The 19,179-nt window shown below is 42.3% G+C and overlaps 1 protein-coding gene across 1 annotated transcript in view; it reads left to right on the top strand.

Moving 5' to 3' along the window:
* UBE2J1 (ubiquitin conjugating enzyme E2 J1) overlaps positions 1–18,833 on the top strand; it is a 19,154-nt gene extending 321 nt beyond the window's left edge. Inside the window, exons 2-8 of the mRNA XM_026038465.1 lie at positions 5,772–5,845; positions 7,614–7,745; positions 8,314–8,398; positions 8,757–8,862; positions 11,300–11,429; positions 14,315–14,446; positions 17,710–18,833. Of these exons, the coding sequence (XP_025894250.1) occupies positions 5,772–5,845; positions 7,614–7,745; positions 8,314–8,398; positions 8,757–8,862; positions 11,300–11,429; positions 14,315–14,446; positions 17,710–17,970 (920 nt within the window). The 3' untranslated portion in view covers positions 17,971–18,833. The remainder of the gene's footprint in view (positions 1–5,771; positions 5,846–7,613; positions 7,746–8,313; positions 8,399–8,756; positions 8,863–11,299; positions 11,430–14,314; positions 14,447–17,709) is intronic.
* The last annotated feature ends 346 nt before the right edge of the window (positions 18,834–19,179 follow it).

Consider the following 19,179-nt stretch of genomic DNA (forward strand, 5'->3'; position numbering starts at 1 on the left):
GAGGCCTCCGCGCCGCGCGGCCTCGCTGCGGCCCTGAGCGCTGCGGCCGCGTCGTGCTCCGGGCCCCCGCGCTGCTAACGCGGAGCGTTAGAACGGGAGCCGGGCTCCGTAAAACGGGAGGAGGCGGCGTTTGTGTGGGGCAGAGGCTGGGTGCCCGGGGCCCGGCTCGGAGCCGCCATCCCGGCGGCGCCTCCCGGCCCTGCGCTGGGACAGGGGCCCTCCCTGGAACACACTTGGGCACCTGCGCTGGAAACACTGCGAAAGCTTTTCTGGTTTAAATCGCTCCTGACAGCGCTTCGCCTCAGCCATGAAATATGTAAATTGTCCCCTTCTCAGCGTCCTTTTAAACTGTTACTGCTGCTTCAGCAGTTAGTCATTTCAGTCCTTTTTTTTCCTGCTAAGAAGAGCCATCGCGCTTAGTCTGGCGCCTTGTTTTGCTGGCCAGGTGGATGTGCATATCTGTTTCCCGTTTCYGTGTTTGTCTTGTGGATTTGTGCCTTGTTATGGTTAAGTGTGTTTAACAAGGAAACTTTACRCTCACCGTGCAATGAAAGACTTAAGGTGGAGATGACAATCTTCTAATTCCAAGGTACTTTTAGCTTATGAAATGCRTAAGAACAAATACACCACACTTAAGATTTCAGCAGTTATCTGTCACCTGCAGACAGCTCTTTAAAATTTTTTACAAGTAGTGGCTGGCCTCATTAGCACTTTTGGTGTTGTTCTGCTGCTGAAAGAGGACAAACAAGGCCTGTCACCTTTGGTTCCCAGCCAGATTTKGGAATTTTGCTCGCCCTGTTTCCAGATAAAGCTCTGTACGTGCATAGGAAGCCTCTGCTGTTGGACCCTGCTCTCGGGCTTGAGCCAGCGCAGRTCCCGGCGGCTCGGCTGGTGGCTTGCGTCCCTTCAGTAGCTTTAAAGAGAACAAATATTATGTATTGTTTTCAGTGCATTTATTTTCATTATTATGGTGCCTTCAGACTTTATCGAAAATAGTCTAAAAGAAACTTTTGCTAAAAGAAACCTGCTTTTCTGATTGATATCCATCCTAGGCCCGTTTTCCCTCAGGAGCAGTGGCACGTGCTGGAGCGCCGCTGTCTTGGGCTCCRCGAATCCGGGTTCCTGTGGAGGTGCTGGATTCGTTAATGGGGCTCCTGCAGCCTCTCTGGTGCCCTTTGCTTTTTGCCTGCCCTTGAATAGACCACGTTTGCAGCAATATTGCCACACRCATCTATCCTGCTGCTCAGTGCTGCTAGTTGGAGTGTTCGTTTCTCCTGATCACAGGTGCTGTGAGTCACGTTAACTCTGTTAATGGCCTTGTAAGTGCTCACCCTGGCGTATTTAAAAGGCAGTAAATGTCCACGGCACAAAATGCCCTAATGAAGTTACACGTAGCTAAATGTCACGGAGGCTCCAGCTCTGGGATGGAGACGCTTGTGGGCAAAGCTGCCATTCACATCTGTCACTTATGCTCTGAAAGAGCAAAGGCTATAGGGACACTTGCTTACAGATGTCTCCTCAGACCAGTTTATAAATATACTTTTTTTTTTAATGGTCTTTTAGGAAGAAATAATCTTTTTAATGGAAGAAATTTCRTACTGTGCTCTTCAGACTTTCTTGGTATTGCCCATGTGAGACAAAGCCTTTCAAGCTGTTACTTGATGTTTTAATTTCTATTTTTGGTGCTTCTAAAAGGGCAAGGTATTTTCTCTCTTAGGATTTCAAAATGGATTAGTCAGTGTGTACCAGCCTGCTACCATATGGCTGATAAACCTCTTCCATCAACACTAAAGCTCTGCTGACTAAAGCTTCATCCTCTCCGTGCTCCAGGAACGTCCCYGTGTCTGGAATTTACACGACAGCTACTTGGAAGGAACTCTTTCCTTTCTCCAAGTGCTGTGCCCCTTGGCCCGCGGCAGGATCACACCCTGGATCTTGTGGTCACTGTTTTGTGGTGACAGGGTCATCAGTCCGGCCCCGTGCCGGGTGCTGCCGGCCCCCGGAGCAGGGACACGCGTGAGGAATTGACTCGTGGCTTTCCCTGCCGGCTTCTAGTTTCAGAACACTAAAAATTTGGAAATCCTTGAGTATAAATGGACTTTGGTCTGATTTCAGTACGTTCGTTTTGCTTCTCTTGCTGAGCTTTTCCGAGCAAAGATCTGTGCAGTGCAATATCCTGGCAGGGGCAGAAGCATAGGGGTTGCTTAGGAGAGGAACACAAAAACAGAGTATCTAATGTATCYTCTTAGTAGTTTAAGGATTAGCTAAATTTTTCATCTCTCTTGCAGGAGTTTTGTTTTAGGTGGATGTGGTTGGGACAGGACTTTTGTGAAAAGAAAATTGTGACCAGTCAGTCCTAATGCAACTTTAAATGTCATCTCTGAATTTAAACATAATCACTCAAAATTAAGTAGTGGCTATAAACTGCTATGCAAATCTTAGCTGCCTGAAAAATTTAGGTTGTAATGCAAAAGGGTTGTAACGTTTCACAGTCCTGTCCTCTCCCCTGCAGCAGTCGCTAATGCTGACGTATCGTTCCCGGGTTGAGGCTCGCCTGGGCAGTCCCGCCTGTGGCGGAGCAGGTGACGCACACCGAGGGACACGGGCCGGTCACTGCAAACCCGCAGTGCCTCCCTGTGCTTAGCTCTAATAAAGCCTTCTCGGCGGGGTACAGCACCTAGGTGCGAGGGGCAGGTCTCCGCATCAAAGAGCTGTAGTAGAAATAGTACATAAATGTCCAGTCTGTTAAGACTCTTTGCTGTAATTATTTTTTTCTTGCTTGTCCAGTGACCTCATCACTTAGTTTTATTTTTAGATATTGAAGCTATTGAAGCTCGTTGAGTGTTGTTGTCTTATGAGCAATCCTGTGTATTTTAAACACAGATTTAATCCTGGCMCRGGCTGCCCAGGGAGGCTGTGGAGTCTCCTYCTCTGGGGATCTTCCCAACCCGCCTGGATGCCGCCCTGTGCCCCGTGCTCTGGGTGTCCCAGCTGGAGCAGGGGGTTGGACTGGATGATCTCTRGAGGTCCCTTCCAATCTTAGTGGTTCTGTGATCCTGWTTTTTTTTGTTTGTTTTGTTTTAGTGTGATTCAGTCTTTGTACAATTAAAAGATGGTCTGACTTTCCTATGAATTTTCCCTGCCTTTAATWACGCGCTCTCTCTTGGAACGCAGATGCCAAGTGACTGAGCAGGTGGGCTCAGAGGAGCGTCGGGAGGTGGGTGCYGGTGCCTCTGTGCTGTTTGCTCCGGGCTCCCAAGTCCCTTGGGGGCTGCACTGGCTGGGCCGCCAGGCACCACTGGCTCCGCAGCAGGGAGTGGGTGGAGAGGGAAAATAAACCACACCACAAAAACCTCCTCGGTCACAGCTGACCTGAAAAGGACTTTCCCAAAATGTCAGCCACGACACTGAGTATACCTTAATTTGAGAGTCTTGACTCTTATCTGAGATTTACTGTACTGTATCAGTGACAGATGGTATCTTTTTATTTTTTCTGCTTATGGATACTGTCATTGATAGGCAAGCAGGTAATGAAGATGGACCTGTATTTTATTGATATGTTAAGTGGGCTAAGTAGTTAATCCTCTGGGTTGGGAGGTGTTCATATATAAAGGCTATCTAATTATTAATTAATCTATYAATCGAATTTAATTGGAAGACCTGGACAGATTTAATAAGTAAACTGGATCTTTAGCTATGCTATTGTAGTCAACAGAGAGAAAATGAGGAAAATGACTACTTTTCTATATTTCGTCTAAGCAGGGAAAAAAAGGCAAGCATTTGTTGCAGTGCTAGCAGGTGTCCGTTTGTTTTATTCTTTTCTAGATCACTTAACTTCAAAGATCTAAAGATCTTTGGGTTTGTGTTAACTATTTTGAAATCCTTTATTTGCTATTCTTTATTATCTTCTTTTTGAAGGGAAGAGCTGAGAGCTGGCAGAGGGAGGTGGTTGCTGCGCCCTGAGCAAGCGGCTGCGCCGAGGAGGCTCCCGCTGGAATCCCGCGGTCGCCTTTCCCGCACACAGGGATTTCCTGCCTCGTGCGGGGGTTAAGCCCGGCCGACCTGAGCCCTGACCATCCCCGTGCCTTGCACTTCAGCTTGACCCCATTGCCAGCCCCGCTCGGCCTTTCCCTCCCCTCCCAGGTCTGCTTTAGTGCTCAGTTCTTGTGCCTGGCTGCAGGCGGGTTCTTGCAGGCACCGTAGCAGACTGTCAGGAACCCGGGGATCAGGATTCCCACTTTCCAAAGGCACCTGGAGCCACCCTGTTACRCTGGAACAAATCCTGTTGTGTGGTTCGTTTGCATTAGTGTCATCCAGGAACCCTCATCAGCTCATTCCATTGCCATGTGTGCAGTTTACAGATACAGTTGAGCTACAGTCTCTTTAGACTCATCCAACAAACTTCTACGAGGCTAAAAAAGAGATAAAAAAAAGCTTTTTTTTTTTTTTTTTCTTTTCAAAAGCTTTATTCTCATTTTCTCAATAACAGGCTTTTTAAAGACAGAGAATATTATGGAGTGTAGTTTACAGTAAGATCACCACCACCGATGTTCAAATCCTCTCACCCTTTTAAGGAGTAAAATTTATGTTTATGAAGATTGCCCGCTTCCATTTTCCATATATAGACTATTTTCCTTGTCAGTGTTGTGTGGACTGTGCTAATGGACTGTGCAGTAGCAGAATGGTTTGAACGTGACTTCTAGGTGGGCCCAGGAGAAGGAAATGTATCGAGTAGGAATTGCAGGATAGCTTAACCTAGACATAATAACAAGGAAACMGATAAAACCAGGAACCACATTGTTCTTGGTGAGAACTGACGTAGCTAATGAGCAGGTGCCCGACGCCTGGGTGCGTTTCTGGATGGAACAAACTGCGTTGGTATCTTCAAATTTGAGGTGGGTCTTTTGTATTCTAACATGCATGTTTGCTTTTCCAAAATCCTTTAARTTCTAGGTAAAGAAAAGACAATTTGTCAAGCAGAGCTTTTCATCCCCAGAGCCTTTTCTTTCCTTTCTTCCCCAGAAGTGCACAGAGCTCTTCTCCTCCTTGTCCTGTTCKGCCAGACTGTGGGATTCTTCTTTGCTGGGTAGAGTTAGCCCAGAAATTTTCACTTCCTCAATGTTTAATTTTAAGGAAATTTTTATTATTTTAAGCTGTTTTTTTTTTTAATGTGAAAATGTGATTATTCTGTCATGATGGCAGCTGTACAACTTTACAAAACATCTCATGCTGTGTTAAAAATAAGTGATGGTCAGTTGGTAATGCCAGCCTTTGTAAGCAGTGTTTTGACTTTCAGGGTCACCATTAAGCTGTTGTGTAAGGGAATTTGCACAGTGTTTCTCCTTCTTTGTAGTTGTACAGTTATGTGAATGGGACTTTCACAGGTATTTTGGTTTTAATTTGAATGTAGAAGGTGGAATAAGTCAGCCTGTTCCTTAGAACATCTTAGGGAGGCAGCTTCAGTGTTTTCACTTTCCTTGTGCACCTCTTACACAGCAATTCTGTTAATAACATCATTTAAATTCCAATGCTCAGTCATTCTTTCCAGAAATCTTGTAACCATGGAACATGTTTTCCATACCTTTGTCATTGTGTGACTCATTTACTCAATGTGAGCCATTTACCTTGTGTCTAGGGTTATTAACTCATGAAGAAGTGATGCGCTGAAGAAATTAGCTGGAAGGAGCCCTTCAAGAARTGCTTACTATTTTATATGCAGTGTGAGTTAATTTATTCCTTTATTTTCCTGTCCCAATTTTTCTGTTTTTCAGCTGTCAAACGTTTAATGAAGGAAGCTGCAGAACTGAAGGATCCTACAGATCACTACCATGCACAACCTTTGGAGGTTTGTTTCTCTATATGTTCGTGGTGATGTATCGTTAGCCTGCACAATACACTGTGTGCATATTATCTTATAATAAATATATAAATAATTATAAATATATATCTTATATATCTTATTTATATATTTGCATTCTATTATATCTTCTTTAAATTGATTCCCTTCTTTTGGTATTTTTTCCTATGCTGAAAATCAATGGCAGAATTGCACATGAAAAGCTGTCATGGAACCGGGTTCCCAATGGAAGTACATAATAATAATAATAATAATAACAGTGGTTTTACGTCATACCTGAGTAGTTTGGTCACGTGGGTGTAATGTGTTTGTGCTCACCCCACCTGAGACTCTGAAACTACATAAACAATCTGTTTTAAGCTGGGTTTTATATGGCCCAAACTGATATCTGGTTCAGTTACTAAGCTGCTCAACAAAACTCTTTAAAATTAACTCAGTGATCTACGTGGGATCCTCATTTTGTGTGGGGGGAAAAAGAAAAAAAAGAAAATATGCATGAAAGGCCTAAGTGAGTGCAGGTCTGGCCTGGATGCATTGGTTTGTGAGAAACAGCACTTGGTTTCCACCACAGATAGGYACTTCTTGAAATCTGCTGAATAGTCAGTTAAGGTTCTGGGCTGAGAGTAGTGAAATTATAGAAGTTAAAAGTGAAATATATTCTGATTCTGCTGGAATATTAAAAAGATAATGGCTTGTGGTATTCACTTTCGGGATCTGATTTAACTTCTCACAGAAATGCATAGCATGCAACATATTTAAAGCTAGTTGCATGTTTCTAGGTGTGATGAAGTGTACTTTGTTGTTGAGCTTGTCTCTGTCTTGTTTTCTTCCCACCCACCTCTTCCTGGGATGAAGTGTAACCCTTAACTCATGCTGCCTGTTGATAATAGTTTGCAACATCTCAGCATGAGAGCAGTGACTCACTGGGAAAGGAGCAGTGAGACAGAGATGTAGAGACAGGCTGGAAATGTTGATGGTTTCCTTCTGTCCTCAAAAAAAATGTCCCTAAATGGGTGTCACAGGCTGCAGTACCAACACTGAGCTTGAGTCCCAAGGTGTCGGTCAGTGGCAACACGGGCCTCGTGGCTCCTGTGGTAGCAGCAGGTGCTTGACTGCTGGTGTCAGGAGGTCTCACACAAAAAGCCAAGTGCAGACACCTAAAGAAATCACACTCGAGAAGCCAGTTACACATCCAGTGAAAATTTCAGACTGTGCCTACTGTGTAATTAGGCAAGTTGGCAATTTTCAAAATTCTTCATGGAGAAACAACAGAGAATGGGAACTCTCTGGGGTCACCATCAAAGCCCTGYGTTGGATTGGGTATAGAAGGGGCTTGGAAAGGGAGGGGGGCTGTTGTTTGTGTTCTCGGTTGGGGTGGGTCTGTTCCCAATTCCCTAGAAATTCTTATTCACTGGGACTAAGACCCAAATGTCCCTTAGTTGACCCTTTAGTTTTCTATCTTTCAGGTAATAAAGTTCTTACTGTAATGGTACAACTCCTGTAAAAAATTTGAGTGRTAAATTTGAATGTTCCAACAAAGCTTTTGTAAGAAAATTACCAATGATGCGTTACTTGCACCTTGCAGTGAGAACCTGAGCAGAGTGTTAACTGTCCTGTCTTCTGTTTTATTTTTCTTTCTTTCTTTTAAAAACCTTTTTGTTAGATTCTGTAGCCTGTCCTTGTTCCAAGAATGTGTTGATTAGTGTTGATATTGTCTGTTTCTTTGACACCCTCTTCTCTTTTGGGGGGATTTTAGGATAACCTTTTCGAATGGCACTTTACTGTGAGAGGCCCTCCAGATTCGGATTTYGACGGAGGAACCTACCACGGCAGAATAGTGCTGCCACCTGAGTATCCCATGAAGCCACCAAGTATTATTCTGCTGACGGTAAGCAGATTTACCCRTTAGGCTTTTTCCATATGGTTGGTTTAGCTTTAGATATTTGAGACAGAGATTCCTGGCACTTAACGTATCATTATTTTTGTAAAAAGAGTGGCATAAATACAGTTAATGCTGCTAATTTAATATGAGGAGTTCTCCAAGGTTACTTTGGTACTCTGCAGTTTTATAAAGCTTTGCCCCTACACATGGAAACTTTGCCAAGGAGTAACCACTCCTCAGTGCTCTGATCTTTCTCGTCCCTCCATGGGCCTCTTCAGTGTCTGTTTTGGTCTGTTGTTGGCTCCATATTTGGTCCATATAAGTAGATGGACCTGTGTCGTAGGGGAAAGGTCCATATTTCTACATAGTTTCATTGAGCTACAGGCTCCCTGTGTGTGGTTTGTGGATTACAGGAGCAACAGTGATGCCACCTGGATGAACATCAGTCAGAGAATTTAATTAAAATGTAATTATCAAATGCTGTTTACATATTGCTTTTATTTTATCTTTTTAACCTTCTGTCAAAAAGCAAGGGTTAATTTCAAAGACTTTTTGTTATATCTCTCTTTTAAAGGCCAATGGCAGGTTTGAAGTGGGGAAGAAAATTTGTTTAAGCATCTCAGGGCATCATCCTGAAACATGGCAGCCTTCATGGAGTAGTAAGTAACAATTCCTCCAAAAATATTATCCCCACAAAGCAGAAGATTCTTAAAATGAAAATGAAGAAATTCACAATACTCCTTCACTCATATTTTTCTTGAGAAGTGCAATGATGTTTAGCAAAATTTCTCTCRTGTCTCCCTAAACTCTAAGAAACGCTATAGTTACTGACACCTATTTTCAAGAAATGAGTAGAAAGAAGTCATAGAAGAAGTAGAATCATAGAATCAATATGAGTGGAAAAGACCTTCAAGATCATCAAGTCCAGCTGTTTGTGTTTTTTACATTGCATATAGAATCAGATGAAATAGCAGCTGGTTTCTGCAGCCTAGTTTGTGTCTGTTTTTCCAATTCTAGTAAGAACAGCTTTACTAGCCATTATCGGATTCATGCCAACCAAAGGTGAAGGAGCCATAGGATCTCTAGACTACACACCAGAAGAAAGAAGAGCACTTGCAAAGAAGTGAGTGTTAAGTTTGCTGGTGTATGTGACAACCTTGGATCTTACTTTTTAGCATATATTGTATTTCTTAGTGCTGGTATGTGCATATATAAATAGCACAGAAGAGTTGAGGTTGGAATGGATCTCTGGAGATCATTTAGTCCAACCCCTTGGTCAAGCAGGGGTTGTCTAGAATTTTGTCCATATGACTCTGTATCTCCAAGAAAGGAGACTCTACAACCTCTCTGGGCAACCTGTTGCAGTGTTTTGCAATGTTCACAGTTGTTTTTCCCCCTAAAAAAAAAAAAAAAAGAGAGTTTTCACATGTGCAGATGGAACTTTCTCTGTTTCATTTTGTCCATTGCCTGTTGTCCTGTCATTGAGCATCATGGGCAAGAGCSTGGCCCCATCCTCTTCATCTTCCCTTTGATTACTCACACACATTGATAACCTTCCCCATAACCCTTCTCCAGGCTGAGCAGTCCCAGTGCTTTCAGCTCTTTCTCATGGGAGATGATGTTCTGGTCCCTTAATCATCTTAGTAGCCCTTCACTGGACTCATTCCAGGATCTCCATCTCTCTCTCATACTGGGGAACCCCGAACTGGACCCAGTGCTCCAGATGAGTAGTGTTGGGAAGGAGAGCTGAGTAGAGAAGAGAAGGATCCCTCCACCTGCTGGCAAKGCTTTTCCTGTAGTCTWCACAAACTGTGAAGAGTACCTGATCTGAGCAACTGATTTGCTTGACCCTGCTTTGAAGAAGGAGTTATGCTAGATGATCTGTAGAGGTCACTTCCAACCTGAACTCTTCTGTGGTTCTGTGGTTATCCCTACATGAAAGTTTAGGCCATTTTTTTCCATTCCATCTATCCCCTCATTGGTGAGAAGATACGTGAAGGATCATATCCCTATCTTGAAAATTACTGTGTCTAAATTGTAACAGATGTCATCTTTTGAAGGCAGATATGAGCTAGTTTGACCTGTACTCTGAGCTAATCAGAAGCTCTAGCTTTCATATTAGCATGGCACTGAGTCAAAGCTAATAAGATCTGCTGAGAGGTAGAATTTACTGGGTTTGTCTTGGTATGCATTGCCAAAGCTCTCTGGTTTCTGCTTGGCTTGGAGAGCTGCCTGCAGCGGTAAACTGTTGTGTGTAAGGGAGTGAAGTGATGCTCTGACTCACARACTCTTGGATTTACAAAGCGCAATCTGCTAAGTCCAATTTTATACTCATAACAGAGTTAACTCTGTATAATTTACTTAATATACTACAAATGTAAAGTAACAAATTTTAAATGCTAACAAATCAGTATAGTGATGGGTGATATCAATAATATGTAAATCACAGAATCACAGAATATTYAAGGTTGGAAGGGACCTCTAGAGATCATCTAGTCCAACCTTCCTGCTCAAGCAGGCACACCYAGAGCATGTGGCACAGGGCGGCATCCAGGCGGGTTTTGAAGACCTCCAGAGAAGGAGACTCCACAACCTCCCTGGGCAGCCTGTTCCACTGCTCTGTCACCCTMACAGTAAAGAAGTTSCTCCTCACCTGGAGACGGAACTTCCTGTGCTCCAGCTTGTGGCCATTACCCCTCGTCCTRTCGCTGGCCACCARTGARAACAGCCTGTCCCCTTCCTCCCTGCATTCTCCCTTCCTGARCTTATACATATTAATCAKATCCCCTCTGAGCCGTCTCTTCTCCAGAGAAAACAGGCCCAGCTCACTCAGCCTCTCCTCGTACRAGAGATSTTCTRTTCCCTTAGTTGYTCTTCTCTGGACCCTCTYSAGAAGCTCCACGTCCCTCTTGTCCTGGGGAGCCCAGAACTGCMCMCARTACTCCAGGTGCGGCCTCACCAGAGCTGAGKAGAGGGGCAGAATCACCTCCCTTGACCTGCTGGCAACACTCCTCCTGATGCAGGCCAGGATCCCATTGGCCTTCTTGGCCACGAGGGCACACTGCTGACTCATGGTTAACTTGGTGTCCACCAGGACTCCCAGGTCCCTCTCCRTGGAGCTGCTTTGAAGCAAGTCGACCCCTAATCTDTACTGGTGCCTGGGGTTATTCCTCCCCAGGTGCAGGACCCTGCACTTRTCCTTATTGAACCTCATGAGGTTCCTCTCTGCCCAACTCACCAGCCTGTCCAGGTCCCTCTGGATGGCAGCACAGCCATTAAATGTCATTAATATTAAATATTAAATAAATATTAATTATTAATAAATATTAAATGTCATTAAATGTCATTAATATTTTCCTAAATGACATGAGACAGCGTGTTTGTAGCGTAGATCCTTCTTGATCTTTTTTTGCTGGTTGGAGATGAGAGGATGTCCTTATAAGCTCCTGGTTTTGAMACCATGTGTCTTTCTGTGGGTTGTCCTGCTAATAGTTTGCTTCAACAAGCATGTGGGAGTCGAGCAGGAACATGCCATTCTGAGCTGTGTCGTTTGTGGCCAGGTCACAGGACTTCTGTTGTGAAATCTGTGGCACGTCTATGAAGACGGCGCTCTTACCACTCACCTCAGGAAGTGTGTCAAGCCAGGCAGACAAAGAGGCCAAAGAACTTGCCAGACAAATTAGCTTCAAGGTGAAGTAACTGAATTTTTTTTTTTCTCTCTCTGTTTCTTGGACAGAAATTGAAAGATTTGTAAATTGCAGTGTTGCTTTTACCTTCTTGTTTTCATTCAACAATACCTAGGTGAAATTCTCCAGACTTGGTATGATCGTAAATCTTTGAGGAAAGCTTGGGCAAAGCTATCCAATTTTTTCCTTTGTGACTTTTTTTTTTTCCTTGTGGTTTATGGAATGAATAAAACAATTTCACACATTAAGTAATGTTCCCCTAATGCTGTCCCGAGGGCTGCTTGTGTGTGCCATGGCAGTGAAGCTGTGTGCTCCGTGCTGAGCAGCTCCGCCAGTTCCACAGCATCCGTGCATTTGGTTGCTGATAACACTGGGCTTGTTTGCAAAATATTTATCAAAAAGATCCCAAAACATATTACAAAAGCGAAGAAATACAGGCACAGAATTTGAAAGCTGAGCTACCCAGAGGGTGCTTTGGACTGACTGCTTTTTGGTGGTTTTTTGTTTGTTTACTTTTACAGCAAGTAATGGTTAAAATGCATAGAATTATTTAATTTTTTTTTTTTTTTTTTGCTTGAGAACTCTTATATCACGGAGATGCCAGAAATAGGATTTTTTTTTAGAAGAAACTTTTAAAAAGAAAGTTAAAGTTTAAAAGAAGTTAAAAAGAAGAAGAAACTTCTTAGAAGAACTTTTAATTGCATACCTTTTTCTGTTTTGAAATGAAAATCAGTGCATTCGAGGTATCTGTTTAATACCACCTCTTCAGAGCAAGCACACTCAGCAAGAGGAAAATGAACAGAACCTCAGATTTTTACAACCTTTAAAACTGCTTCATCAGTCCTCTGTTTGCTCCTTCCCTTTCATTCTCAAATCAGGTTTCACTGATCATATTTCTTAAGCTTTCTACATTTTGCTTTGCTAGGATTTTTTTGTGGTTTATCTGGTGTTGGGCCAAAGCACACAGTTGTGTGTGTCTGCACCAAAATAGCAGTAGGAATTCCTGACAGGAAGTACCAAAGTCTAYCTAGTTGTTAGTCATGTGGATATTCTCTGTCCACCTGTGAGGCAGGAATTAACAACAGTTTTCCAAGTGAGTCTATAATTCAGGAAAATTTTCTACTTTTCTATTAGAAAATCTATTAGCAAACTCTGTTATCTTGATTTCCATGTAAGAGGCTCCTTTAACTTCTTCTAGATGATCTTGTCATTTTAAGAAATTATTGTCGGCCACCTTTAAGCAAAATGATAGCTTTTTAATAACTGCCTGTGTTTGTTATTGAGAAAGGAACATGAAATTCAGAAAAGTTTCCAAATTGTGTTTTTTTTTCCTATTTGTGTGCTTTCACCTTTGATACCCTGTGTATTTTAATGAAAAAATCAAATTTTCCTATCGAATTATATTGATGCAGAAATTAATCTATGGATATTAGGTGCTATATACACCATAAATTATATTCCATTTCTTCCAAGAAAAGATATRTAACTAACAGCATGTGCATCAGTGTAAAATAAAATGATGCTTCTGCCTGCARCCATTTCATGCTTCATATCCTGAAGCATATTTCCCTGCACAGTAGAATTAATCCTCCACCCATCCTGGTTATCACATTAAATATATTGATAGTCTGTCTTTGGAGTCTTTTTTGTCTRGCTTTTCTGGGTGCAAAGGTGAGGGCTGGAAAAAAAGAGAGACTGAGTGGTGAGAAAGATGCTTCAATTTGGGGGGCTTTGGAGTAAATGTTTGGAATCCTGGTCTGAATTAGTCTRTGTTTCTTACATTTAGTTTCTTAGTTAGGAGTGGTTGAGTATGAAAGCAGGCAGATTGCTTGTCACATTGTCAGATTATTTTAAATATCTTTGACAAATTAATTTTGAGATAATTTCAATGACAGATAAGGTTTCCTGAAATGCTATGTGTTGAGAAGTAGGATTTATTCCTGCATGTCAAATACCAGTGCAGAAGAATGTTGAATTACTATCTCCTGATCTTACCAGCTTGTTATTTCTGTAGTGGTTTCTAGTATGGTGTTTGTATTTCTTACTAACACTATTTCTGCCTACATTCAAGGGCAGTGTTTACCTAGTGTGAGGTTTGGAGAGGTCATCGCTGCCCCAAGCTGGGATCGGGATGCGATGGATCGGGAGACACGATGCGGCAAGCTGCTCGGGGGGAGAGAGACACATCACTTGCTGATTAAAATTAATGTGGTCTTGTGGTGGTTATAGTGTGTTTTTTTGATATGTGTAATGTGTTTCAGTTCAGGACTGCTACGCTGTGTCCTCTTCTATTTGTGAGGCGTTGTTGCTAGCCTAAAGGTTATTAAAATAAATTAGTTTCTCTTGGGCAGTGGTGCCTGCTAGACATTTTATTCAGACATATAACAAAGTGTAGGTGTGTTTTTTGGTTTTTTTCCTTCCCTTTTGCCCTGTTTGTGCTGAGAGGTGAACGCTGGCAGGTGAGATAGGCCYCCTGGGCACAGGGCAGTGCCCAGCTCCCACGCTCGCCGTGCGGGGAGGCAGCCTGGGCGCTCGRGCTGGTCCGTCCCCAGGAACACCTGAGCGTTTCCCTGAGGCCCGGTGGAGAAACTGCTGAGGAGGAGTCAGTGGTCTAGTCCTTCCTTAAGGATCCTGAAGAAACACAAGTCTAAAAATGATGCTACCTCTGGCATCGTTTTTTCCTGGATTTTATTTTCCTTCCCCCCCCCCCATCCAGTGTATTTGGGCTGTTAAACCTATGATTATAAGCAAACAAACGGAACTAAAAAGATAAAAGATGCAAATCCGATCTGGCACTTTTGAAGGGTTGCTTGTCTATCTCTATCCCTATTCTTCCTGGAGAGCTTCTCTCCTGAGCCCTGACCTCTCGCTCGTGTGTCCCTCCTGCAGGCAGAAGTGAGCTCCTCCCGCAAGCCTGATGCCGGYGCCGCGAGCACAGCGGGATCGACGCTCCCGGCCGCGCAGCCGGAGCRCCGGCAGGACGGCGCAGCCGGAGCAGCCCCGGATGCCTCCGGCGCAGCGGTACGGTTTGTGTCCCAGTGTTGTCCAAGGCAAAATGGGAAGTGTGCACTGTTAAGCTGATGGGAAGCTGCATTGACAGTATGCACTCCATACATTTCTTGGAATATTTGTGCGTAATTTTATACGAGAATCTTCTTGTGCCAACTTTGGCAAATGGCATGTGTTTTAGAAAGTCATCTCCTCACTTTCTGTGAAGAGGCTTCTGTCCCTTAATAACAGGCCTCAAACAACATTCTTGTRGTAAGTCCTATTCCCAGTAATTGCTTTAATATATTGGTTACAAATTTATAAAAATATTTGGATGCAACTTGCTATCTGTGCGGTGTATCACAGATTCTTGCAATAGAGTTATTAACCRCAAGCAAAAAAAATGCATCAGTGCTAATTTGTTGTGCTTAAATACTGATAAAGGATATTTTCCTGTTTGCATAACCTCTTAAATAAATTTGCCTAGAATACTGTTAGCACTTGAAGGAAATGACGTGACGCTTGCATTTTAATTCTGCTAGGTATAGGGCTTACATAAGCATTTCGGAAGTGAGCGGGGCCTGGTCCTGGGCCAAGGCAGCTGCTGTTGCGACTGCAAATGCAATCTAAATTCACTGATAAATTGCAGACAAATCCCAGATAAGCTGTGTGTTTTAGAGAGGATGGGGCTGCAGATTGGTTAAAAAACCTAAAACACGTCAAATAACGTCAGACCATCTGTTGCATGTTTGCAACATATTTTCGTGCTATGTAGAAATACGCTAATATTATACTTTTTTTCACAATGAGGATTTTTCCTGATTTTTTTTAAGGATTTAATAAACCCTTTTATTTTATTCTATTCTTCTCATTACAAATCCTAGCTAATATAGTAGAGCTGACCAAAGTACCAAGCACTGGTAGCTTTTTATTGTGAGAAAAGGGAGTCTTTATACTGATTTTATAAGTGATGGTTAATTGGATTTTTAGAAGAGTGGGCCCAAGTAAAATGAAAGCTCTAATCATTATATAAATTCTGTAAACATTTTTATATATGATAGACCTTGACTGTGAAAAGTGGATTAATGTTTTAAGGGATCAGAATGTCACCCTCTTGTCACTAACCCTCAAGTCATAGGACTTTCCTGTCCTGCCACGCGGCTGATGAGAGCAGCAGAGGTGCAAAGCAGTGACGGAGTGCTGCCTCCGTAGAGGAGAGCTGCCTCTCTCCTCCCCTTTGGATGAATTGTAACCGGTCTTCATTGAAAACGTGATGATAAATAGATGCTAAAGAGAGGTTTTTATTGTAGGTGAAGAGGTGAGACTCTTYGGAGGGGGGAGAAAACCCTTTCTACAGACCACTTCTTTATGGATAAAGATGTGGTTTGAGATACAGGAAAGATATGGATTTAGGACAATAACTTTAAGTGAATGTTGGTACTTAGAGGTACTTGCCTAGCGCTGCCATTGATTCATTAAAAATAATCATTTTTCCTATTAGCTTTTCTGAAATTAGCATTAGTAGTACCATGTCAMGCTCTAGTTGCTCCTCATTTGAGAGTTAAGCGATAAGCTGATATGTAGCCCGTCTTTGTATCTTCCCATCTCGGTATCTTTCTGAGATGCAGAGTATAACTGAAAAACACAGAGGCTTCAGTAACCCAGAGGATTTATACAGCCCTGAGTTTAGTCTAGAGTTTTCTAATTTTGATTATAATCCTCTTCAAATATGTTTTGTATTTCCAGCATTCTGATAAAACTTAAACTAATGATCTGGATATTCAATAGCACTTACACTGCATTATTTGTTCTTCAGTAGCTGGAACATTCTATAGATTTCCTTCCTTGCCTTTTGTTACTTGTCAGAAACCTTCAGCAAGTCTCTCSTATGTCTGTTTTACCCAAGTAGCCCTACTTGCCCAGCTTGGCTGTCCTTGGAGCAAAGCTTTGCTGCTGCTGCTGTGAGCAAATATCAAAAGCTTCACAAATAACGTGACACAGGCAGTGAAGAGTCACAGAGTGTAAAGATGAAAGGATAAAGGAGGTCACCATGTTTTGATCTTATTTAAGCCTCTTTTCAGCATACTCTACCCCTAAGTTAATTAAATTTTAAAGCAAAAGGTGTGTAATATGCAAGCATGTATAAATTATTGAATGCACACTAGCACCTAATCCCAAGTTTTGTATCTGGAATGATAACCTCCTTTTCTGATCCAGCCTGCTCCTACATGTCCTCTTAATATTTGGTGGACTTTGACATGTAGAGAGTCCCAAGGGGTGGATTAGTTCAGCTTTGGATGGAGCTGCCTGTCCTCTGCTGCACTGATCCATCTGTATCTTTTCCCCCTAAAGCTGATTTATAGCACTGCAATTGCCAGCAAGGTATGTGTGCAGTTACAGCTCAGCTCAGACCGTGTGTAGCACCTTGTCTCATTCACAACAGGGTCTTTCTGCTCTGAAAAGAGAAAGCTTTAAAGAAGCAACACTTCTTAGTAGCTCAGTTGCCAACATACCAGTTGCCAACATATATATATATATGTGTGTGTGTGTGTGTGTGTATATATATATATATTTACTACACATAATGGTAGACCAAGTTTTGACCAGTAGGGGGCAACAAGCATGTGCCTGGGTAGGTCCCATCCTCAATAATTCATTTGGAATTATTTGGATTATTTGGGAGTGCTTAGGGTGCTTTCCCCACCCCCCCAGTGTTGTTCACTGTTTTCCACTGTTTTTTAGTGTCTCATGGTAATCAGAACAGAAATTTGGACCCAGCTAGCCACAGGTAGCAGTGGAACATTACCAAATTAAAACTCTTTGGACACAGTCCCTCTTTCCTTTCTTGCTCTGTCATTCCTTCTTATTTTCCCTTTGATACAGGTGATGCTTCAAATCCTTGGGCGTGTAACTGTCTGAAGGGTTAGTGAAGCTTTTATTGAACTGCAAGGAGTTGAGCAAATCCTAGGCAAAGAGGGTTTCAAACAGAGTATTTGCACTGACTTAGAATTCAAACATTGTTTAACAAACTTTCATCGATGTTTCCCCTCAGAATATTTTTCTTGTCCTTGGAACTGCTAAGTTATGAGTTTAAGTAGATTATTTAAAAGATAGTATAAGGGCAAGAACGGTGACTAAAAAGAGAATCTCGTGGCTATTGGGGAGATATTTACCCTTAGACTCTCAATAGAGGCTGCCTGAGGAGCACGTTTGGGYGCTCGTGGTTTGCGCAGGGTGCGCGTTGCTCGCCCCGCGCCCGGCCTCGCTTCACAAAGCGTCTCGTCGTGTTTCTGCAGCGCGAAGCTCCGAGCAGCGGCGCGAGGAGCAGCCAGGACCCCGCTCCCGCCGCCGCCTCGCTGAGCCCCCGGCAGCGCCGAGCCCAGCAGCAGAGCCGGAGGAGGGCCCCGTCTTCCACCGACTTCCATCGSGTCCAGCAGCCGCGGGTCGACATGAACCACACGGGATCCACTGTCCTCATCGTCCTCCTGACCCTTGCGTTGACGGCTCTTATATTTCGAAGAATATATTTGGCTAACGAGTATAAATTTGAGTTTTAAGGGCTCTTTTCCGTCTCGAGAGCTGCGACTTGAATGCTTTGCTGAACAAGGTTTTGGATATGGGAACTGTTTACAAAGATTACTATTTGTATTTACACTTGAGTCCTTGTGAATGTTAATGCACCTAACAGGTTCATTACTGTTCATATTTAAAAAGAAAAATTGGACATCTGATTATAACAAGTGTTAATCGAGTGCCCTCTAGATAGTTGGAGAAACCATACAGGGGAATGGTAAGGTTTAGGCATATGAGGGGACTCGATTTGCATGTAATTTATTAACTAGAAAACGACAATTTAAAGAAAGTGGTTGATGCATTTTTTTAAGGAACACAAATGCAAATAATGACCCTATCTTTGTTAGTATAAGATAACGCTGGAGAAAGGRTTTTAAAAGAAAACATCATTATGTGTTTGTGTTCAATGAGCTCCTAATGTACAGGAAATAAATGTTTTGTAACCACTTTTATTTACCGTGACACATTTCCAGGGGCRGGGTGGGGGGAAATGCATATACAGGTTGGTTAAGAATTTGTCTTCTGTGTATGAAAGGGGAAAAGGGAAAGGGGAGCAAAGAAGGGGCCAGAAAACTAATTATTTTGGTTTTGACTTTGGAAGTAAGATTAGATAACCTTTTGCCAGATTTCATTGTCCTCTTCTGATACTGTCAATTGTATATCTTGCTTTTTTTTTAATTTGAAGATTATATGAAACATCTTTATTCTTGCAATAGTTATAAATATGTAATATAATTATTTACCCAGAGCTATTGTCTTTTAATTATAAATATACATAGTGCATTAAACTGAAATTTGGGYTTATTTACTAAAGGAAAGTGAAACCGTATCATACGTAAACTCTCTGTATATGAACATGCTTAAGAGAAGTATTTATTAAAGCTTTGGCAGTAATAAACTATTTCAAGCCAGTCTCTGGTTATGCTTCTGGTATCACATGTGTTTTTGTTTGCTTTAAGTGGTTTCTTTTAAATATAAAATCAATAATGGACTCAGACTTTCTTACTAGCTTATAAAAATGAGTAACTGGTGACTTATTCGTGAATGTTGTGAAATCATATTCCATCAAGAGATCTCAAGTTGTTAGGGCTTCAAGAAGTTTTAAGTAGTGAAGTAGAAGGAGGTAATCAGCAGCATAATGTTTCTCTTGCATTATTGTTCTGATTTCAGTGTACTTTAATATCTTAATTAAA

The sequence above is a fragment of the Nothoprocta perdicaria genome, unplaced genomic scaffold (genome assembly GCF_003342845.1).
Source record: "Nothoprocta perdicaria isolate Ctin4 unplaced genomic scaffold, notPer1 scaffold_21, whole genome shotgun sequence".
Lineage (NCBI taxonomy): Eukaryota > Metazoa > Chordata > Aves > Tinamiformes > Tinamidae > Nothoprocta > Nothoprocta perdicaria.